The following is a 23,692-nucleotide window of genomic DNA, read 5'->3' on the forward strand; positions in this document are numbered from 1 at the left end:
ATCATTTGTCACTTTTAATTTCAAGGTGATGAGGTATCCCTCATCACCAGGTGCAGAGATACATTATGATTTTATGTCTGGAGCAACTTTAGTCAAGAGATTTGCAAATTCTCTTGAGGTTGCTGGATGAGTAGGGCTTTGCGCTCCTACTGACCCCGACCGTGTTTTGGCGGATCACCTCGCTGTTGCGATTTCGCAACAACTTCGGACCCGCGAAAATTCTCCTTGTTGGCATTTGTTCCATAAGTACGTTCAGTACCCCTCGGTACTGGGCGTGGGGCACTACACCCATGAGCGTAGTGTCCTAACTTTTGACAGCGATTGCATCTCTGCAATCGCTTATTGTTCGAAAAACGAGGTCTTTCGATTTCGACGTAAGAGAGGTCCGTAGGTTCTGGACCTCCAAGCTCTTTGTCGTCTCCGATGACGATACGATAACGAACTAGCTTAACACAGCCTCAAGCTTATGTCCTCCTGTTCCGCAACGGGTATTGCTTATTCAAGCGTATCCAGTTCCAAGCGGGACAGGTGGGTTTTCACGGGACCATCCGCAAGACCTTGCATGAGCACCGTAACCAACGTGTGTTGATGGAACTGGATTGTTCGTGATACAGCTCGCTAAGAGTCGTATATGCTGATCATATGCGTGAACATCACGCTTGCCTTGCTTGAGTTTCGAAAGCTCTGATCGAGCTCTGAACTCAGCTTAAGGCGGCTTAAACGCACTGTTTAAGCCTGGCTTTAAAAGCCTCCAGCGAGCCAAATACATATGGGTCGCACAACTTGAGGCCTAGCGCCCAAGTTTTGGCACGACTTGCATTTGCTCGTCGACAAAATAACGAGCCTTTATGGCATCGTTTAATTCGATGAACCACCTTTTATTGGAGTCCTCTTCGACTCATTTTATACTTAGAGATATCTTTCTTTTAACGTTTCCGGACGACGCGTGTGCGTCATTCCAGATACAGGGGTGTGTACCTGTTGCAACCTCAACAGCTTTGTGGATCAAGCAAGGCTACTTTCTTTTTCGCCTCGTAAAGTTCATGTTGGATAAACTTGGTGATGGCTGAATGGAAAGCATCTCTGTATAAACCGGACAGCATGGCCAAGATGGCATCATTGTCTACGGTCGAACTCATTCGTTCGATTGCACTCCTTTCTATGTCACTTAGAAATGAGTAGCTATCACGCGAAACGTGATGCGTATTTCCATTATCATCTAACATGTCCATGTTAGATGATAGAACTGTGGTCCTTGGACGGACTATAAAGTGCTACCAGGTGTAACGGGGCACTGCCGACTGCCGACTTGTACTGCTATTTAGTGCGAGTGGTACATCACGTCACTCCACGTACACTAAAACGTGCAAAGGAAGACTCTTTTTAAATACTTGCTTTAAAGAGGTTTATAAGTAAACTGTATTTATTATAATTTAGTTCTTTGTTTCTATCTATTTAATACTTACTAAATTATATACTTATACAAAACAAGTAATAATTTCCTATCTGTCTCTCTCTTTGCGCGCGTCCAATGCTGACTGGACCGCGGAGCAAGTAGATACAATGGCCTATATCTATCAATGGATAAGCTTTCCGAATATTACTAATTAAAATATATTCTCCAAATATTATCTACCTTTTAGATAATATATCAACTAACAACCGTAAATTTCATGTAACGATACCCCGTTACAGTGGGGTGTCCCGGCTATTGGGGCAAATAACTTTAAACAGAATGAAACTCCTGAAAGTGATTGAAAAAGACTCAAGAATTCGATTTTTTGCCAGGCGTATATGACTCTCGGTTTAAACAAGCTACGTTTACGCCACTGCCGATGGGCGCCGAGACTCTTCTTGTATGCAAAGAGGTGCGCTCGAGGTGGAGCTGCACTCAAGAATACCAAAACCGGCCATCACGAAAACGGACCCCGCAATACTTTGCCACGAAAAGGAGGTATGGCGTATGAAAAGATCCAATCCCGCCGATAATGGGATTGTCAGCATACACCCGACACTTGTCTCTAAAGGTGATGTCCAGCAGATGGCCAAGGGCAAAAAGGCACAGAATACAACGGTCAATGTACCACTCATACTTAAAAGAAACACGCCTTCGGTTGTAGTCGGAAACGCAAAGGACTCGTGAAGCCACTCGAACGGACTTGCATTCAATAAAAGAGTGCCGATAATCCACGGTGGGAAGGCAAAAAGACCTGTAAGTCCCGCCAATGTAAGCAACGTGGACGTGTCGGTGATGTTATCATCGCCCATTGCTAGCTGGAGTGCCACTTGATACGCTGCGTATATGGCCGCTGAAAGAAGTATTGAAAACCCGGCAATAATTGTTGTGAATTCCATCGATTTCGTGTGACTGCGTTCTTGAAACAATACAATAAGGAGGACGCCAAGGAAAGCGAGGAGCACACCCGATAGTTTCTTGGAACTTAAATGTTCGTTTAAAAAACAAACGGAGAAGCAATAGACAAACAGTGGGGATGAATTTGAAATTGCGATGCCAGCCGCAACGTTCACGTGGTCTAACGCGCTGTACCAAAACAAGTCCGAGACAAGAAAAACGAGGCTCAGAGTTCCAGAAATGGACACGAGTTTTGTTAATGGGATGACGGAATGCGCTTGAAGGATGTTGACAAAATCGGCATTTTGATCCTTGGAGGTACCGTAGAGCTTCGTGTACCCCACGAGTATTGGAAGCAGTATTACCTGATTAGGGAGTGTTAAATTGGAAGTAATTGATAATTTTTAAGAAATACCGACGCATACCGGTGCTGTGTGGTTAAAACACGTTAAAAAGAAAGGTTTTCTGAAAAAGACCTGCAGAAGTCAATTAATCGACTTACATCAGAAGAGCTCTCCTAAGAAGCATTTCGTACCTGAAGAGATTGTGTCGCTTCGGCTTGCAAAACCCACGACCAGATAAGCGCTAGCAAGCACCAGTGTATCGTCATTGGCTGTAGTAGACTAATGTTAGCAATATATTTACCAACCAGTGAGCGCGATAAAGCTTGCGAGCTTTGCAGGCCGCGAAGGCGTGGCTCCCTTTTTCAAAGCCTCTGCGGAATCTAGTAGCTTGGTTGTCTCGATTGCTGCTGGCCAGGCAACTGCTACGATGTTGGCTCGTGTCATTTATTAGGCCACACTTGTACCAGTCGAATGCTGAAGTGACTACGAAACAGTCAAGGTAGCAATAAATTCAAAGTTTCCACAGAAATGGAAAGATACGATGGGTAGCAGCAAGCAGCTGCCTCGTCAAACATGTCGAAGAATAAGGCATCTCAAATGGAAGGTTAAAATTTAACGTCTCGAATTAATACGAGCGGAAGCTACATTACGCTTCTGTTAAACTAATGGAGCAAATTACTTTAAAAAAATAGACAGCTTGTCCTTGAAAGATAGCGATATTTTCATATGCAGGCATTGCAATATAAGCAATATGTAGCTCCAAACAATAAAAAAAAACTATTCTCACAAAGACTGTTTCTTTCTTCTCGACTAGTACTTAAACATTCGCATTTCCCTTCGAAAGACCTTGAGATCCCCGGTTGCCACTGTGATCATAGCCCCACGCTGTCTTTCGAAGCTGTACCGTCAAGCCCACAAGAAAAAGCACAATCATCGCAGCCAAATAGCCCCACCAAGCGTCGGGAAGATCGTAGACCCAGTCCCCTTTCATATTTTTGAATCCAAACTCCTTTAAATCCGCTCCATTTGGGTAGTCACCGATAAAGTAGCCAAGCCCCGCAATACACGTCGTTGACCCAACAATAGCTGTCGTTACAATAAGTACGGGCCTTTCAAGTTTCAAAGCCAACAGGCCGCCCAGAATGCCCAACAGCACGGCTAAGATAATGAAAATAACGCCAGGATTGTTCGGGTAGATTCGAGTCCCCACCGACGTATTGATCGTAAACGCAAGCATAATGCCACCTACGGCACCAGCCATGAAGATGCTGGCACTATAGAGCATCAGTACAACGACACCAGCAATCACACCACCAACTCCAAAGCCAATCCACGACGCGGTTGGCATCCAGGTCATGCTTGCAAAAGCGGTTTCAATGATTCCCGCGATAAAGAAGCCACCGACCATAAAGGCGCAAAAAAACACTGTCGGTCGAAACAGTCGGTAGCCCGCGAGACAGATGATACCGCCGCCTAGAATAGCGATCGCTGCCACGAGGGCGGCTCCAACTCGAATGTCCTTGGCCGAGCTCAGCAGCTCCGCTGCGCCTTCGAAAGAATTGGAGGTATCATCTATTGAGCCATCCATGGCACTGGTGCTACCATTTTCGCTGTCGTTGCCAATGACAAACGCGACACATAGCTGTAGCAACGCGACAGCTAGTGGTGGTGTCGATCCTTTCACACGGATCATTAAAGATTTTTTAGATTCGTTGGGTACCACCTGGCGGAACAATACTTTTAACCGATATTTCAAAATTTATTGAATTTTTTTAATGAGACAAAACCTTCATGAAAGAAATAAAATTCGTTAGCAACGCTGGTACTTCATAAACTAATACATAGAATCCTGCAGGCGCTGCGAGAACTTGCACAACTGATCTACCGGTCCACCTTCCCCTTTATGTAAGAATAGGACACCGAAATATAAGGTTATGTTGCATGTCAAACTTATGCTGCAAACGTATAAAGTCAGCGCGGATCGTAAGACGGAAGTAATTTCTTCCAACCAAAATAAAAAGTTTCAAAAGAACAAATCGAGTCAGCCAAACCATAAACCCAATTTAATGTAAAAACGTGCTGTATAGTCCTTAGAAGGGGGTTACAGTGCTAGTAACAACTAAGCTACTTACATCTTGCTAGTCGTTTTGATCTGAATAGCAAGCCCCGCCAGGAAGATCACAAGCATAGCAACGAGGTAGGCCCACCATTCTTGAGGAACGTCGTACACGTAGTCGCCATAGTCATCCTCGTGGCGGTAGTCCTTAATTCCCGTCAGTTTTGGAAAGTTCCCGATAAAGTACCCGACGCCATTAACCAGGACCACAGATCCAACCAGTGCCGTAGCCGCAATGATAGCTAGACGCTCGACCTTATAGGAGATTATTCCGCAAATGAGACCCAATACAATTGCCATGATCAAGAGCCCGGTAGTGGGGTCATTCGGATAGATCCGGTAGCCAAAAGAAGCATTGATAATCGTAGCGAGGAACACGCCAGCCGCAGCCCCAATAAGAAAGATTCCAAAATTATAAATCGCAACCACGAGCGATCCAAGAACGACGCCACCAATGAGGAAGGAAATCCAAAAGGCTGTGCGATGATACGACTGGCCTTCCACAATGTACTCGACAATTGCCGAGACGAGGTAGCCACCGACGAGAAAGCCACAGGCAAACATAGTGGGACGGAGAAGTTTGTATCCAAACAAGTTCATGGTGGCACCGACTATAATTGCTATAGCAGCGGCGATGCCGGGCCCCACTTGAATCGAGTCCGAAATGTTACCGACAATCCCACTCGACGATGTGCCACGAAGCGAGTCTTCCGATTCTTCCTCTGCAGAAGCCACGGCGAACCAAAGCGCGAGCAGAGGCACTAGCAGCATCGGTTGGAGCTTAGACAAAGTCATTCGTACACTTGCTGTCGTGTGATCGAGAAGGTCTATAAATGACCCGAGGTGGGATGGTATGTGTGTGTCAGATTTGAGAGAGGATTGGCAAACGTGGTATTCGTTTGGAAAGGTAAAGTAGACTGATTGGGGATCGAAATCGGATTTGATTTACGTGCGCTACTTAAATTTGTTCGGCTTATGTAAAACATCAAGCACATTTAAGTAGCGAACGTAAATTAGTTATTTTAAAAATCAAAGATACCTCTCAGGAAGAATGTTAGTACTATTTGACTCTATAGGGGCTCCAACTTCTACGATATTAAAGGTGCGTGAATATGCTTGTCAACAGGATGTACCCAATCCATTCGAAAGCGAATCTTTTCAAAAGTCGTACAATTTCGAGCAGAAGCTAAAGACATCCCTGTTGGAATGAAGACGTCTCGAGGTTCACATCGAGATAACACGAAACGAAAGGTCTTGCCGACAACTTGGTGGAGTTTTTCGCGCTTCTCAGTCAAAGTGAGACGCATGTAATTTTCCGATGCAAGACGTAGCAGTCGATCAACGGTTGTTCCTTCACACAAGACTACTATCGGAGCTTTATCGACATTCGTATTCTCGAGTGTCACAGCCATTTCATGATACACTAGAATCGTATCTTGGTTGCCAAACCACACTTTTTGACAAAAAGCGCATTTCCATTGAATAAGCTCGGCCGTCTTTTGTGGTTGATTCAGGAGTTCTAATGGTCGGAAACAACCTTTATGCGCCATAATTGTGGCCGGACTTCTTTCACAGTTTGTATCCATTGTCCACCCTTGGCTACGATTTGGAATGAGCCAGCCCAATGCTTTTACAGACATTTCGACCACGGCAATGGCATGCCTGGTATCCCAATCAATACAGGTCGACCGATTCAAGACAGTGTTTAAAAGACCAGCTAAGGTATTCACAATGATGAGCTGTGAACTATCGCAAAAGAGCGACTGCTTGCCAAAAAGATGCGCCCAATCCGAGCTCAATACAACAAGATCTTTTGACAATGACGTGCTATATGCCTCCATCGGAAACGCAAACTTCCGTGAAGACGATAGATTCAATGTTCTCGACTGCTTGATCTGTGTAGAAGAAGCATTGATTGCAACAAGTTTATTAATAAAAATACTTTGCCCTGGACGAAGACGCAATGCTGCGATGGCATTCATCCCCGTAACTTCAATTGTCAATATCGTATTCAAAAACGAAGCCATGTAGACTTTAAGCAACACGACGAAACGATAGGATGACATGATCGAAGTATCGTTCGAATTCGACTGCATCGAAGTGTGTAAAGGTCGTAAAGGATTTGTCTTGGGGTCGTAGTAAGCCTTAAAAAATGCTGCAAGCAGTGGAACTCCTTGCGAGACGTGGATGCTTTTCACGTGGACATAGAGTGAGAAATCACGCCATCCTGGTTCAATCACTTCGAATCGTGGAATTCGTCTTTCCATGTCATTTCGATTTGGAAGAGCTGCCGGATTCACCTTTAAGTCGTTCAGACCGGTAGCTTGACACGGCTTACGGAATAGCACGGTGCTAGTACCATACTCCAAGTAGTAAAGAAGCTGCTGTGGTGTTGCATACTCGTCTAGAATGGATCGAACTTCTGCGTCCTGGGCGTCGCACACGTGCACAAATGGATGAAAGAGGACAAGTGTATCTCCTACTTGAAATAACCGACTTAGCGGAACTTGATCATCCCATAAAACCATCAAGTAGATTCCTTGTGAATACGTTGCTTCCTTCACAGATGAAGTCACATCCGTTTCACCCAGTAGAATCACTTGTCGCTGTACATACAGGGGTGTCTGACATGGACGAATGGCACCAATATCAAGAACTCGTGCTTTCAGCGTTAATTGCTGTATTAGAAATGGCTCCCGAGCGCGTTGAATCAATTGAGTGGCTTGACGCAACGGCATCGAGTCGGTTAGGATCTTAACATCCAGTAACGTCGCTTTATTCAATAGGATCGTTAAAAATGCTGTTGGCAAGAGGGTCCATTTGACAGAAGTGATATCCGTCGCATCCAATTTCATTGTTTTTTGCTCGACCAGTTTGGCATTGATAAATGCAATTTCTCGAGCAGAGTCGAATGGGAATGATACTTGACTGTATTGACACAATTTAAACACCTGCTTTAAAACTTACATAATAAAGCTAGCTCACGTACTCATTAGACGGATACTTCAGACGTAGACGGTCGACACACAAGCGAAAACGCTGGTGCAAATACCTGCTTGTGACATTGACACACACCTAGCTTGCGTTAATTCTTCATAATTTTTTTTTATTTCGAGTTCTTACATGTGCGCGTTAGTATTTTTAGCACTCTCAAGTTCCAAAGTTAGTCGAAGATTGTTGTAGTCAGTGACTTTGGCTTGCTGAACTTCTTCGGCCAATAAATTTTCCATGTCCTCCTCGGATCGAATCTTCCATTTCTTTTTCAATCCCCATGGATTTTGCGCCACCTCTTCATGACTCAACTTTTCGTTAAAATTTTTGGCTAGTTCCGTTATCACAACTGCTTCGGTAAGACCGTCTGGATATGCCTCAATAAGTTGCAAAAAGTTCAAAAAGACCCAATCGTACGAAAGTTGGGGGACCTCTGCGCCGATTGTGTGCTTTCGTTGCCAAACAAGACGCAGTTGCTGAAGCACAAATTGAACCTGAAGTTCTACAAAGTCGGCCAACGAGGTAGTGTCAGCACTCGTTGGCTCCTCGAGCGCTTCGATCGCATCCAACAAGTCCATTTTTCGATTCGCGTCAATGACAGTCCAAAGTTGGTTTGTTTATTTATCATTATTTTACAAATTATAGAGATTTAAAAAACAAATTTACAAAAGAAAATAAAGCGAAACGATATTTGTTTTGGTGTAAGACATGAGCTGATATTCGTTTCTTGCAAATTTTGCGTCATACAACCTTTGTGTTCATGAGCCAATCGCAATCTTTGAATATTATTCCTGGCAAAAGGGATTACATACCTTTGAGGTAATTTAAGAAAATTTGCCGTACCTAATTGTGAAAAAAAAAACAGTTTCCGCACAATCGTTCTCATCGCGGTTATTAAGCAGCTTTTTTTCGGTCGTTAGACTGTTGGCCCACTATATGGAACACAGATACATATGCAATTATAGCTTTAACGTGGATCGGCCGAGCCCCCACCCTTTCTGGACTAAGGATCTAAAGAGTATGCCTCACGGAGCGGTGGATCAGCTGTAGCGGAGCTACCTCGCTCCTAAAGCCAGAGGAATACTTTCAGACCCAGAGAGTCACTTAGTTCTATTGAACTAATGGGTTTAACAGCTCAATGAGTCATACAAGCTAGTAAAGCTTAAGGAATCCTAGTTCAAGGAATTCAGGGGCTCGTAGAACCAAGTGACAACTAGTGCCCAAGAGGATGTACCTTAGAAAGCTTCTATCTCTTACAGATCAATGCGCAAGCCTTCGAAAAAGGCACTTAGCTACAAGATCAATAGGGGAACTGCACTTTATCTAGTTATTTAAATGTAAAAACCTTACCCTAGCTAATTTAAAATAGATTTTGGCCGCCAAATTTATATCTGGCGGCGACCACATTTGTTACCCATAATAAATGGGGGCAAGTAACAAACTCATTTAAAAAAATGATACAAGGGTATTGTACCCAAGAAGTAAATGTACAACAACAACGATTTTCCAACCGACGTGTGCCCCATTACATCAGCAACCTTCAAGTAGGAAACGCCGGTTCCCTGCCACATCCACCAATGCAGGCGGCGCGCGATATGAGTGACGATTACACTGGTTGTAACGGTGTGTCCCTTTACAAATTTTTTTTATTTCTATAAGAGGAATAATAAATATAATTCCTATAAAAGAAAATATATAAAGAAGTACAAAATTGTTATCTTTATTAAAATTAATTAGTAGTTCCAATACTACCAAATTTTGTAATATAGACGCAATAAGACATTAGTTCTATTGATTGGTTGATTAGGTTTGATTCAACCCCTCGAAGACCCGGTTGTCCGGTGCTTAAGTAGGCGCTATACGTACTTTGATATATTTATATAAAAGTCAGTAGATGTTTACGTAGGAACTTTACATATTAATACAAATTTACTTTTTTCTATTACAAAGCCTTAGTATTTACCTTAAGTAGCTTAGACTTCTTAGCTACTTCGAACATTCCTCTGCACGTCGCGTATGTGAAGTAGTCCAGGCGCTCCTCCTTCAATGTAATCGGTGAAGGTTGACTGGTACTGTTATCAGTACAAGGCGTGCCCCCTTATACCTGGTAGCACTTCGTAGCCCGTTCAACGGCCTACGCACTTAACATCCAACATGGACTTTAAGATGAAGAAGGAGGGAGCCCTTAAGCCCCTAAAGCGGCTATTTCGCAATGCGTGCAACACTCATTTGAGTGATTTTGAATGGAGAGCGATCGAACGCAAGAGTTAATTCGTTGGCGAGCCAGCCGTTGGCGCCATGCTGTGCACTCTGAACATAAATGAACAACATGCGGCCATAGCCGAGTTCATACAACACGAACTCGACGAGGTCCAGGAAAAGTACCCTTGCTTTAGTAGAAAGGCTCTCAACACGCAAAGCTGTTGAGATAACAGTGTGCTCAAACGTTAAAACTGTTGAAACAGCGTCATTTACATGGTTTGGTGTGACGACGCTTCCACGTCGACCCAAAAGCTTAAAGATATAAATTTCTAAGTTTTAAGCAGTCAAAGGCGACTCCTGTTTAAGATGGTTCCTCGAATTAGATGGCGCCATAGAAGCTCGCCGTATCAGTGATGATGCAACGAAGTGAGATTTGGCCTGTCCAACTAAGTCGAAAAAAGTGCCAAATTTGAGCATTGAGCTCAAGCTTCACGACCATTAAGTTTCTTTTATCGCGTGAGGTCTTTAGACCCGGTTTAGGCAAACATCTGAGCCGCCACGTGCCGAATTCAGGGCTCGAGCCGAGCTCCTGGATTTGAAGCAGGGTAAGCGTGACCTTCACGCTCCTGCCCAGCATACACGATACTTGGCCAGTTGTATCGTAAGTCATCCAATTGATCAACAAAATTGTGCAAATCAAAGGTCTTTTGCAGACGGTCCTGTAAAGACTCACCTGTTTCGGCTTGCACAAGAGTCGCCCTTCCGTACGATCTCTATAGCGGAGCAGGGAGACTTCAGTCTTGAACAGGTGTTCGTCCACTCTGTAGCTTATCGTCCTCCGAGACGACAAGAAGACGGAGGTCCAGAACCTATGGACCTCTCGTATATGGAGAGCGAAAAGCCTCGCTCATCAAGTCTTAAACGATTGCAGAAATGCGATTGTTGTCGAAAGACGGACCACTACGCCTATCAGTGTCAACTGCCTCTAGCTCTGGTGCGCAACCACACTGAGATTCACTACGATCGGCTCTCCGGTCGATCTTAGACTTTCGCACTGTCTATTATAGACAGAAGTTTCTATGCTATTTCTTAAGCAAATATCCTTGTTTCGTACTGCTCGACTTATTCGAGTTGTCGAGCCTCGATGCAGCCTGTGCTTGTGCAAAGCCGTCGGTACCAAACTCCACAGTGTGATGGATATTCACACTGAGATTTATGGCAGTCGTGCACACGATCGAACCACAAGTTAGGCAATCACACTCACTTGTAAGACATCCAAACGCTTGTGGACGCTCCAAGACGTTCATCAGTCGGCCATCTGATGAACGAGAGGCAGGCATTGTCACGGCTTGATGCTGCCAGTTAATGCATAGCTCATACTTTATGAGCCATGGTTATTTTAGGATGACATCAAAAAAATTCCCATTCAACTTGTACGATAGAATTAGGTACCGGTATAGGCACCCCCATCATTGGTATAACCCCGCCCCCGCCCCCCCTCCCCCGTCTAGTTATTTCGATTAAATAAAAACTACAGATTAGAAGTAATATTTCGCTTTTTCGTAAAATTAACAATTATTGCTTTAGAGTCGTCTGTAGATCCCTTTTGGACTTTGGTACACCACTCGCTAAATTACATTAGGGAACCTATATAGCCACACCCCTTAATTTATAACCTCTGTATTTATGAGAGTAGCGTAATGATAGCAACTTGTTGATAAACAGAATATATATTGAGAAACCTTATGCAGGCCTTACCAGCTTCAATAGCTCAAAAGGTCTGCAAAAAGACTTTATATGCGTACTATCATCTTAAATAGCAAGATGCTTTTTCAACAAAGAGTTAACGAACGAAAGCCAACAAAACTGAAACAAGGGAATTGTGGCTCATGGTGGATACAAAAAGGAATACTAAAAATTGGCTTATTTGAAGCACTTCCGCATAAGTTGGTAGAAGTAAAATGTAATGAATACTTTCTTAGCTTGAACTCCAAAGCCTTACAAACACGCAAGCCCTTACCGCTTATTTCCAGCTCAACTTCTTCCTCGCTGCTCGACTTGCTGCTCTTTCTTTTCGCTTTTTTTTATGACTTGCCATTTAATTGCGGGTGCTCTTGGCTTTTTGTCACCTGCTAAAAAACGAAAATTCAACATCGTCAAACGAAAACACGAATTCCGATGTGCCCAGGGGTAGTCACACCCATTACACTACTCTCATGAAGATAATAGGGTGTCTGGCAATTGAGCGATTCCCTAATAATATTTAGGGGGGATATCCCAAAGGCCAAAAGGGCGATCTAAAGACGATTCTAAAGGATAACTGCATATTGTTGGCTGCAGTGGAATGCCCATACAGTGAAAATGTTTAATTTAACGTTTTTATTTAATACATACGGGAGGTTTGTGGTTATACCAAAAGGGGGTGTGCCTATACCGGCTTTCTAAAATTATCATCGTACTGTTTGCCCTTTAAGCGTATTAGATGCCAACAACACGTTTATTTACTGTTACAGATGCGCCTGTTGCTAGGCGCACTGTCATCCTCGTTAAAGGGATATCCCGCCCAATAAATTTGAGTCTGCGATCTTCTAGCGATTGGCGTCGAATATATTGTTCGACGCCCCACAATCGACCAGGGACTTTAGTGGCAATTTTTTGCCGCTATAATTTTTAAGGAGATAAGGTAAACCTTACCACCTGGGGCAATTACACACAATAATTGTGTGTGAGGAGCAACTTTCGTCAAAAGGCCTGCAAATTCTTTTGACGTCGCTGAATCATTAGAGCGCTTCGCACCTACTGACCCGACCTTTTTTTTGCGATCCACCTCGCCGTTGCGATTTCGCAACAGCATTGCACCCGCGTCCTCCCCTGTTCCCAAGGAGAGGTTGGTCTTTCCGCATAGTTCTTTCAGGCACTGGCCGTGGGGCACTTCACTCGTAGGCGTAGTGGCCCATTTTTGGAGAACAGTTACATTTCTGTTATCGTTTGTAATTTGAAGAGCAAGGTTTCTCGCTCACTACATACGAGCGATACATGGGTTCTGGACCTCCGTTATCTTGTCGTCTCGGTGACGATATGCACCCGAGCCTGTTTTAGACTAAAGACTTCCTGTTCCGCTACAGGGATCGCTTGATCGAGCGACTATAATCCTAGCCGGAACAGGTGGATCTTAACAGGTCCGTCTGCAAGACCTTTAATAAATACAATTGCCTGTGTTTGTTCATCAACTGGATGAATAACGATACAACTGACCAGGTACTGTGTATGTTGAGCATAAGTGTGAATGTCACGCTTGCCCTGCTTCAAATCCAGGAGCTCGGCTCGAACTCTGAATTCGGCACGTGGCGGCTCCAATGTTTGCCTGAGCCGGGTCGAAGACCAACAAGTCGTGAAGCTTATGCCCTTAAGATCAAAATTTGACACGTTAGGATAAGCTGGACATGCCCAATTTCACTTTCGTCGCAATAACACTAAAACAGCGAGCTTTGATGGCGTCGTCTAATTTAACAACATATCTCAAAAGGGAGTCGCCTTCGACTGCCTGAAACTTAGAGGTTTTATCTTTAAGCTTCCGGGTCGACGCAAAAGCGTCGGCCCACTAGCAGCATGTAAATGCTGCTTTCTCAACAGTTCCAACTGTTGAGCACCCTGTTTACCCAGCACATCCGCGTGTTGTGAGCCTTGCTGGTAAAGCAAGGCTACTTTCTCTCGGTCCCGTCGAGTTCGTGTTGAATGAACTCGGCAATGGCTGCATGCTGTACATCTCTGCCCGGAGTGTACAGCCGGCGCAAACGGCTGGCCCGCCTACGACCGAACTCATTCGTTCGATCGATCTCCATGCAAGGTCACTCAAATAAGTAAACCTCTCACGCGTTGCGTGATAACCTTGTTGAGGGGCCTGAAAGCTCCTTCCTTCTTCATCGAACATGTCCATGTTGGATGGAACGTTCGTGGGCCGTTGAAGGGGCTACGAAGTGCTACCAGGTGTAACGGGGCACCTTCCACTAGTACCGATAACTACTAGTTAGCCTACACACTGATTACAGAGAAAGTGAGGTGCCTTGAAACTTTACGGAAACAAGATAGCAGAGGAAGGTTTCTAGGTAGCGAAGGGTCTTCAGCTATCAATAGGTAATTCAATGGATTAAGAATCAGGGAAATGTAAAACTGTATTAATATATTTAGTTTCCTAGGTACATTCTATCTACTGCAGAGCTTGTTATATTAATAGAAAACTATGTATGGCGCCTATTTGCGCACCGCACAATCGTGTCAAATAACGATTGGCGGGGTTGATTTAAACTTAAGTCAACCAATCAATTTTTTTTTCGTATTGCATCAATATTGCCAGATTAGATAATATTGAAACAATTAAGTCAAATGGGTAATAAATACAATTATTTGTACTACTTTGCTAATTTCCTTTCATATAACATATAATTAATTAATACTCTTTCTAGGAAACAGAACTTATGTAGGGGACACCCCGTTACGTAACCTCTAGTAGCTAAGATGGTTATGGAACGCTGATTGTCAGCCTTTTTTTGAGGGCATCAAGTAAAGCTTGATCAAATCCCCATCTTGGCGATTGCATATCAAGACAGACCATTCCATGTGGTCTGTGACGCCAGCAATTTTGCAATCGGCTGCGCGTTCATGTAATACGATACAGACGGCGCGGAGCGCGTTGTCTGTTACCAGCCGTGTCAGCTGCAACCAGCCGAACGCAATTACCCAGTGCATGACATGGAATCATCGCCATAAAATATGCACTGGCTAAGTTTAGGATCTATTTTCTCGAATTTAGACCGCTCATCGTATGTACGGACCATGCGTCATTATGCACGGCCGTAAATAGCAAACACCTCTTGCAAAGAATGGCGAGGTGGCTATCCTTCTTCGCGGAGTATATTTTCTCCGTGGAATATATATTAGGACGACTTAATGTCGTCGATGATGCGTTATCACGCCGACCCGATTTCGAGCGGTTGCGCATCCCAACAGTGAAAACAATCCCACTATTGCAACACTCATTTCAAGTGTTCCGTCATCAACCTTGTTTGATGACATAAAGAAAGTCTAGCCGTGATCGACTCTGGTAGTGCAGCAAGATGTACCATCTTGCTTAATATGTCTACAAAAACAAGGATTCCATTGTTTTTGTGATCGTCTTCGGGTTTCCCGAAGACGAAGTCCATAGATACGGACTGCCAACATTCTGCCGGAAGTGGTAGCGGTTGGAGAGGTGCACGGGATGAAGGGCTAGGCTTCACCCGTTGACTAACCTCGCAGGCACGAATATACTTGCGCACGAACTGATACTGGTGGGGCCAGTAAAAGTCGCGATTTACTGTGAGATAAGGATTCTCACGTCCACGATGCCAACTTGGTGGTGCATCGTGACAATCATACATGATGCGCAAGCGCAAATCACTGTGAGTAGGGCCGACGACACGTGAAATGCTGCCGGCAACGACTGTGTTCAGTAAGCCGTTTCGTGTTGTGTATCGATCGGATGACGATCGATATAAAGCCGGTACATCTTTAAACGATTTATAAAATGGATTCATCACATGATCCATTAAGCGCAGAAGGTCTTTATCTTCTGCGTCCGGGCTGTGCCCGTGTCTTTATCGACACGATATTCAAACTCCATGGGTTACCCCGTGAACTGTTCTCGGATGGAGCTTCGCGGTTTACGGCGGAGGTTTTGGCAATCCGTGTTCCGGTCTCCCGGAACACGGCTGACTATGTTAACTTCTGATCATTCCGAGACAGATGGTCAGACGGAACGCGTAAATCGCTTTCTCGAAGAATTACTTCGAGGTTACGTCCAATCGTATTTGAAGTGAACCGAGTTTTTATCGATGGTCGAATTCGCCATCAATAATTCGGTGCATGCGTCTACAACGCATACACCGTTCTTCGTGAATGGATTACGCCACCCACGTATACCCACCCAATTAAAGGAGTCCTCTAGCTTAAGGGTGGTGGACTCGCACGAGCAAAACGATTTCTGGCTCATGCTCATCACGCGTCGAAGTCACCAACGACGCGAATGATGGTGCCATGAGAGTTTTCCTTTCTCCGATGACAAAGCAATCGACATCGGAAATGAGATAACTCTCATGGCAGTGCCCAAAGTGCATTAAAAAAAGACAAAACAAATGATTCAGCAGAATAATTTCTGCTGACCCGAGAATCAGAAATCCGTTTCGTATAGGATTCCATTGCTAACGTAGTGAGCCGTCAACACGGAACGCAGACAAACATGGAAGAGCAAACGTTCTTTCATTTAAAATTAATGACCTAGAACTATTCTCTCCAGTAAACTTACCTAAGCGTGTAGTCAGTAATGTGGGTAGCAGTAAACTACTACCCAATTTCATTGGGCCTTTCGGAGCACAGCATCGCAGAAGCAATGCATGCACAACAGAATTGCCACGTTGGATGCAAACGCGTCCTACGTATTACGTTGGTCGGCTCCCCCTCCCCCCGTACTACCAGTACGCGGTTTCTTCCGAGGACGGATCTGACCACCCTTTTTAAAATCCCTTAAATCCGTGTGATCACGAACCAAATGCTCATGCTGAACCTGGTGATTATCATGGCGGGTCCGAATATCCTCGAAACTACGATGAGCTGACGACAGCTCATCGCGAACAGCATGATAATTCCTTTCGTTCTCCAACATGGAGTACGCACTCTTCGAACGGCCTTTCAACCGTTCGATATGGTGAGCCTGCACCGTCTGCTCTAACGAGCGACGCATACTGCGCTCTTGATGAAGTCCCTCCTCTCATTCATGGAGAAAGTGATCGAGTTTGTCGATCTTCGACTCTAGATCAGAACACACATTTCGGATCTAATTTTTTCTCCTCTGCCACAACCGTTGGTGGATTCCCACGGTGGTCAACGTTTACTTGTAAAACGTAATTAAAACCACCGTGATGTGAAGGGGTAGCGAACGAGTAATCTTGTTCGCTGGCGCGGTTATCCACCTTTACATGACAGCTGGAAGCCTCGTTCCCAGCTGATTGTTGACGTTGATGGCCTCGTCTGTCAGTATGACGAGACCCATCCGATGGATCAGAAGGTCCATCGGAAAACACGCGCTCCTGGCGCCTGTAAATCGGTTGCAAAACGTCAATCGCATCGCGCATCTCGATAGAGATGCGAACCTTTCCCCAAAGCGAAGTAAGGGAATAGGCATCCCCTTTTACTCGCTTCGTTTGTCAACACAACAGGACAGGGATCACCCCACGTGAGGCATCGATGTCCTGCCTCACGTGACAACCGATGCAATTTATACTTTGCACCGGTTGGAGTTCTTTTCTCAAATTTAACGCGATTCGCGTTAAGTTTTTGAAGCCAGGCTTCGCGTCCAGTGTCTTTGACATTGCATATGAACGCGCTCCAGGCTTGTATAAGCGAGACTTTATCTCGCTTATGTTGCCACTAAACCATCGATGCTTAAGAAAAGCATCGAGATAAAATCTTCCTCAGCGCAAAAATCTTTCGCGTTGGGATCAAGGCCATGTAGCTTTGTCGGAATAAATAAGGGATATTTATTGTGAGGAGAATTCTCTCCAGACAAGCTATTCATTAGCTGTTTGGGCAGAAGCCACGGCTTCTTCTCAGGGGCAAGACGCGATATTTTAGTGTCTACGATCCCCTGAGTGGTACCCACTGAAGCAGGGGTACCACAAGAACTTTTATTACGATGGCTTACGCCATCGTCATCACCACGCACATAAATTTGTGCGGGTGACGGCACGGGAGATGGTACTGGCGATGAGGAATCATCCTCATCGTCGGAATCGAACATGCTGTAGCGAATGCTACCAGCACGTCTACTAGAATCAGCCCCTCATTCGAAGGCTCATAGTCAGCCGCCTGACGATGATCAGGTGAGTTTCTGTTCTCCCCGAGTCGGCCATTTTGTCTGACTCGCATTCGTAGTCGACCTCCAAAGAGGGGTCGCATTCACGTGGTGTATCACCACGTGCACCCGAAACAATTAGAGTTGTTGGAGGAGATGACACTACGGTAGACGGAACATATGCCGCAAGAGACAATAATGCGTCGCCCACGGCTGCATGGACCGCAGCTGAAGGCACCGCACTATTCGCATACCGCATGGACTTGTTAACCATGCGATAATTAAAAAATGATTGTTCTGATTAATCAACATCATTTTTAAAAAAGTGGTCTTATAGTGACCACTCTACCCAACGACAGTCGGAGTGATTGTCGTTTAAGGGAGGGGTGATGTAATGGGGTGTATCGTTCCATGAAATTAACACTTAAAGGTTGCTAATTAATATATTATCTAAAATGTAAATAATATTTGGAGAATAATACTTAATATGGAAATATTCTAAAAGCTTTTCCATTGGTAGATATTTATTTAAAATATAGAAAAAATAATAGACCATTATATCTACTTTCTCCGCGGTCCAGTCAGCGCTGGACGCGCGCAAAGAGAAAGACAGATAAGACTTTTAGTACATGTTTTGTATAAATTTATAATAAACTTAGTATTAAGTAGATAGACAATAAGAACTTTATTATATTAATACAGCTTTTAATTAACCCTCTGTAAAGCAAGTGCATTAAAGATAGTCTTTCTCTGCATGCACTAGTGTACGTGAAGTGACGTGGGGCATCACTCGCATTGAGGCAGTGCGAAGTGGACTTGTACTGAAGCAGTACAAGTCGGCAGTGCTCCGTTACACCCGCTGACTTTATAACTTTATCAGATCACATTTGGGCATTATTTTTTTGTGCGACTTTACGACATACATACTGAAGAGGGCCATTATTTCATAAGGCTAGTCGTTCGTCTTATCTACAAAAATATGAAAGTCGTCTAATCAAGATGAATATTCATTGTTGCATCGATTGCAAAGGTTTCTATTCAGAAAGCTGCAAAAGTTGGAGCATCAATAACACAACTTCCGCAACCGCACGCATGACTTTAGATCAAGAAAGGTTACAGTTTATTAGTGGAAAGAATTTTAAAACATACAATTGGAAAGCCCAATGTGGACAGCTTACATGGCGTATCAGACATGGTCAACTCGACTGCAGCCTTTTAAAAACCACAGAGGCTTTTAATTCTTGTGCATGTGAGTAGCGACAGACTAGAATAAAAAAACAAGAGCTTGGCTAAACGACGCAGCGACACTTTTAAAATTGACACACTTAATATCAAAAACATTTACTGTCGGGAGTCGCTTAATCAAGGAGAGCTAGTTATTAGGTGACGAGCGAAAGTGGAGGCATAGCATATTCTATGCTGACGAGCAAATGTGGAGGCATAGCATAGCATATTCATGTTGTGCTATTCCTCCACTTTCGCCCGTCACCTAATAACTAGGTCACGCCACACCAAGTACAAATCCCAGCCGGTCGCTGACAACTACGAATTGACCGAGTAACCTTCTTTAAAGTCCAAATGAGTCGTGGACCTGAATTTGTACCAATCAAACTGTGGCAAAGCCTTCTCAAGATAAAACTGACATTTCACAATCTGCCATAATGTCTTCTGTGTGTGAGGGCCTGCTGGCAAAGTTAAACGAGCTCATGGACTTCTTGCGCTTCGCAAAACACCGCGACGCTAACTTCCATGGCGTTGTAAGTGATGGCTTGCGTCGTTTTATTGATGTTGCGTCTCTTACACTCTACATTCTCAGGTGACATTTATGTTTCGTGCCTCCTCAGAGGACAAGAACACTATTGTATGCATGCGGACCATTGATATGCGGCAAGGTTCTATTTTCTTTCCTTTTTGATCCATCCATGATAGCTCATGATACCCCATGCGCTCGTTAGATCTCGAGGTGGACAATACGACACTGCATCCGCAGGACCCGTTCCTGCCTGAAGTCGTAGTCGTCTACGTGAGTCTCGCCGATTTTTTATACATGTATTCGGGCGATGCAACAGCCACGGAGATTGCAGGAATGGTCATGTCTGGTCGGGTTTCGGTGCCTTGGAGCAGCTACAGCCACTTAAAGGCTTTTGCGGAATGTTTTGACTTTTCCACGGAGAAGTGGAGCGATTACTATGCCACTACAAAAGCTTCTGGGAGTACGAGAATCGTGTGCACACAAAAGTGTTGTGTGCAGAGTCGAAAAGAGGATATTGAGGCCAACTGGCTATTAATCGCGGACACTACGACGACGAGCGGCGATTGGGAAGTAATTTCAGACCTGCAGTGTCTGAATGTGGCGAAGGACAAACGACCTGAGATGGATCGAGTCTTTGATTTTGCGCCGCTAGAAGAGTGGCTAACAAAACTCTGGAATGGTAATGGCGCTCAAGTGGGAGACACGAGGTCCGCCGGTTTGCTCAAGTCGAATGTTAAGAACTCCCTTTGCGACCTTAAGTCGATGGCAGGAAGGCTTTTTGTGTCTTTGGAAGCGTAGACAAAAAGGATGGAGTGCTTAAAAATTGTTCTTTACAGTACAAGCGCTTTTAAGGGAGTAGGTGTATTTTAAAGTCTGAAATTAAAAACCATTCATATTCTTGGAAAATACCGTGACAGTATCTCCAGGTAGAGCCATTTTGTATTTAGTTTTGGTCAAGAGTGCCAAATACACTTCCTACTTGTAAGATTTGCTTGCACGACTTGGTGCATATGGTGATTGGCATAGCTGCCTTTCTGCTCTGCTGTTGCACGTCTCGTACCACCTGGATTATTCGCCGGGCTTGTGCTATAACGAAGAACGATCGTGCTTACTAATTTTTTTATAATCCGTTCGTGTAAAGGCAATTAATGACTAGTTAGCAACTAGAAGGTGTTTATAGAAACTTCTGTACAACCAGTATAAAAGGATACGCACTACCCCGAAAAGTCAATTGTCGGGCAACCAGTATAAAAGGATACGCACTACCCCGAAAAGTCAATTGTCGGGCAGAATATATACCTGCAATTAGAGAATTAAGTCGATAACGATGGGATCCAGAATTGTCTAGGAATTGTCGACAAAACGTATTTAATACTCGGCGGCATTCCATTATTGATAGCAAAGATAACATCAATTGAATTCATTTTACCCTTGTTAGATACTTTCGGTCGTTGTCGAGACAATAAAAACTAATAAACTCGTATCCAAGAGAAAATGATTTAGGCAAATAGACGGCGACACTGACTTTCGCGTGAAGGAAACTCCATGGGCACGGCTGCGAATGCACTGCCGCTTGTGATACAAAAGATCTTAGCTAATGTGATCTCAAACCTATTGTCCGCCGCCTCTGCTGCCGCACGCACGAAAGCGTCGTTTTCAACGTATGCAAACATGCAACAGAGCTGGCCAAATTGCATTACACTGTCGGAAACGAGTAGAACATACCCAAAGCGCCCGCTCGCTTTTGTAGCCAAGAAAGCCATCATGTCCTCAACAATAGAATCAGATGTGATATTGCCACGCGGCTGTGAAAGCCACTCAGGCATAGCAATGCTGGTGTTGACCTTGTTAGCGGCGGCTACAAACCGCAATAACGCGTTTTGATCCCAATGCAGTGCTAATGCGGGCATATCATCGCTCACAGAGGCCGACAAGAGGAATTCATTTACCTGAAAGCGTTTATACACGAATTATCGTTTGCCGAAAACTGACGTGGTTGTGAAAACACGAGCAAAAGGCTTACCTGGTCCAGGCAGTCTTGATACGAGAATTTTGTGGACATAGTAGCGACTGTGAGTACAGTTTAGCGGAAGGATTGAGATGGTCTTCCAAGACCGAGAGGAGAACGTAGTGGCTCAAGTCACTGACACCGTGGCGCAAGCTTAGACCTGCTGAAGTAAAGAAGAATGCCATAGTGTTACGTGGCCAAAGTGTGGACTTCTTGCCATTAACTGATTTTATCGAACAGTAATCATGATCCCTTTATCCATTTCTTGCTCAAAACCCTGCATTCAATCTTTTTATTCAATTCCACTTAATTGGAATACTAAGTAACAATATTTGCATTTCACTGGAATTCTTAAAAAAATATCGCGAAAAAGTCACCGCCACGATATCCACCTCTCTCTTCCATGGCGATGCAACAGCCCCCGCTTCCGCCCAAACAGCCACCCGCCGACAGTATTCCATACCTCGGCTCCCGCATCTCTCTCGTCTCTAAAACAGACGTCCGGTATGAAGGCTTTCTCTTTAACATTGACACGCGCCAGAGCATCGTCGCGTTGCAAAATGTGCGCTCGTTCGGGACCGAAGGTCGACGAGCGGACCATGTGCCTCCGTCTCCGCACGTGCTACAGTACGCAACGTTTAAAGCAGCAGAGATCAAGGATTTGCACGTATGCGAAGCAGCGCCACAGCCTCCAGCTAATCCGCCGCTGCCCTCGGCTCCGCCGCTGCCCTCGGCTCCGTCGCCGCCAGTCGTGGCTCCAGCATCCCCTCGAAAACCCACACTCTTGACCCCCGGTTCAGTGTCCAGTGCCCACAACGAGACGCCTGAACCGACGCCAGCGCGACGTCACAATTCGAATCGATCTGCGCAATCGAATCAAGCCCGTACGATTCCGGGCATGGGTGGACACTTGTTAAAACGCAAAGAACGTCGAGCTCCTGGCGGCACAGAAGGCACGAAGGTTGTTCCCGAGGCCGCGTCTGGCGAGTTTAATTTTGAAGAGCGTTTGCATGATTTTGATAAGCAGCAGGAGTTTGTCAAGTTAGAAGAGAGCACGAAGAAAGATTCCAAGGGCAGCTACCAGAAATCCATGTTTTTTGATACGATCTCGTGCGACGCGCTGGATCGATTGGAAGGACAGCGGTCGAGGATGAGTGGTGCAGAAGAGAGAAAGCTTAATACGGAGACGTTTGGAGCTGTCGGCTTAAACAATCGCCGCAATCTACGTGGACGTGGCCGCGGGCGACGTGGCGGATCGCGCAGTAGTCACTGGAATGGCACTCGCGCCAATGGAGGCAGCGGTGGCGGTCGCAATTATCACGGCTCCTCGAGTCAACATCCAAGTGGTCCATAGGGACATGTTACCGGATGCACTGCGTGTCTAATAGTATTAAAACAATTGCGAGGCAGACTTTGGAAACCTTTTTTTATTTTTGTGTCAGAAGAAATTCCCTACTAAAATTTAAGTCAGTCGTATGGTTTTGAAATTAGACGGAGCGTGCAATAATAAAGCTTAAAAATTCTTATCGCATGTAAAGGCCTGAAGTTGAATATCTTCCAATATTCAAAATTCATCAAATGTAGTTAATTTTCCAAATAAATACTATCCGCATACGTTTGACATTTGCCAAAACGAGACAATTTACGCTTATAGGAAAGTGTTACGAGGCACCTTTTGTATAACGGGGCACTGCCGACTTGTACTACTGCAGTACAAGTCCACTTTGCACTGCTTCAGTGCAAGTGGTGCCACACGTGACTTCACGTACACTAGTACGTGCAGAGGAAGACTCTCTTTAAAACACTCGCTTTAAAGAGGGGTTAAAAGTAAACTGTATTTAAAAATAAAGAAGCTCTTCTGTTTCTATCTATTACTACTAACTAAATTATATGCTATTACAAAACATGTTATAAAAGTCTTATCTGTGTAACGGGGTGTATCGTTACATGAAATTAACACTTAAAAGTTGTTAATTAATATAGGTAAGTGTTATTTCCACCCCATAATTTACCGTCGCTGTAATTTATTTTTGCATGGGT

General features: G+C 44.5%; 6 protein-coding genes across 6 annotated transcripts; 2 read left to right on the forward strand and 4 right to left on the reverse strand.

The window, feature by feature from the left end:
• Positions 1-1,716: 1,716 nt before the first annotated feature.
• Positions 1,717-4,351, reverse strand: CCR75_000826 (uncharacterized protein). The gene is made up of 4 exons (XM_067958932.1): positions 3,003-4,351; positions 2,889-2,938; positions 2,779-2,829; positions 1,717-2,718 (listed from the first exon to the last, which is right to left on the reverse strand). The coding sequence occupies exons 1-4, from the start codon at positions 3,139-3,141 to the stop codon at positions 1,822-1,824; spliced, it is 1,137 nt and encodes a 378-aa protein (XP_067819470.1). The 5' UTR covers positions 3,142-4,351; the 3' UTR covers positions 1,717-1,821.
• Positions 4,352-4,825: 474 nt separating this feature from the next.
• On the reverse strand, positions 4,826-5,608 carry CCR75_000825 (uncharacterized protein; the record flags this gene model as incomplete). Its single annotated transcript, XM_067958931.1, has 1 exon — positions 4,826-5,608. One exon carries the CDS (start codon positions 5,606-5,608, stop codon positions 4,826-4,828), a length of 783 nt encoding a protein of 260 aa, XP_067819467.1.
• Positions 5,609-5,901: 293 nt separating this feature from the next.
• CCR75_000824 (uncharacterized protein) lies at positions 5,902-8,382 on the reverse strand (the record flags this gene model as incomplete). Its single annotated transcript, XM_067958930.1, has 3 exons — positions 5,902-7,764; positions 7,799-7,865; positions 7,937-8,382. 3 exons carry the CDS (start codon positions 8,380-8,382, stop codon positions 5,902-5,904), a joined length of 2,376 nt encoding a protein of 791 aa, XP_067819468.1.
• An 11,170-nt stretch (positions 8,383-19,552) lies between these two features.
• On the forward strand, positions 19,553-20,676 carry CCR75_000823 (uncharacterized protein; the record flags this gene model as incomplete). The annotated part of the gene is made up of 2 exons (XM_067958929.1): positions 19,553-19,648; positions 19,708-20,676. 2 exons carry the CDS (start codon positions 19,553-19,555, stop codon positions 19,804-19,806), a joined length of 195 nt encoding a protein of 64 aa, XP_067819473.1. The 3' UTR covers positions 19,807-20,676.
• A 467-nt stretch (positions 20,677-21,143) lies between these two features.
• On the reverse strand, positions 21,144-21,706 carry CCR75_000822 (uncharacterized protein; the record flags this gene model as incomplete). Its single annotated transcript, XM_067958928.1, has 2 exons — positions 21,144-21,593; positions 21,668-21,706. 2 exons carry the CDS (start codon positions 21,704-21,706, stop codon positions 21,144-21,146), a joined length of 489 nt encoding a protein of 162 aa, XP_067819474.1.
• A 349-nt stretch (positions 21,707-22,055) lies between these two features.
• Positions 22,056-23,006, forward strand: CCR75_000821 (uncharacterized protein; the record flags this gene model as incomplete). Its single annotated transcript, XM_067958927.1, has 1 exon — positions 22,056-23,006. The coding sequence occupies one exon, from the start codon at positions 22,056-22,058 to the stop codon at positions 23,004-23,006; it is 951 nt and encodes a 316-aa protein (XP_067819471.1).
• Between the last annotated feature and the right edge of the window lie 686 nt (positions 23,007-23,692).

This window comes from Bremia lactucae, linkage group LG9, assembly GCF_004359215.1.
Source record: "Bremia lactucae strain SF5 linkage group LG9, whole genome shotgun sequence".
NCBI classification, from domain to species: domain Eukaryota; phylum Oomycota; class Peronosporomycetes; order Peronosporales; family Peronosporaceae; genus Bremia; species Bremia lactucae.

Coding starts and splice junctions, on each gene's coding strand:
- CCR75_000826 (XM_067958932.1), bottom strand. CDS start 3,141: ATGACACGAGCCAACATCGTAGCAGTTGCCTGGCCAGCAGCAATCGAG. Junction 2,939..3,002: donor AAGCTTTATCGCGCTCACTG/GTTGGTAAATAT, acceptor GGTGCTTGCTAG/CGCTTATCTGGTCGTGGGTT. Junction 2,830..2,888: donor AAGCGACACAATCTCTTCAG/GTACGAAATGCT, acceptor TGACTTCTGCAG/GTCTTTTTCAGAAAACCTTT.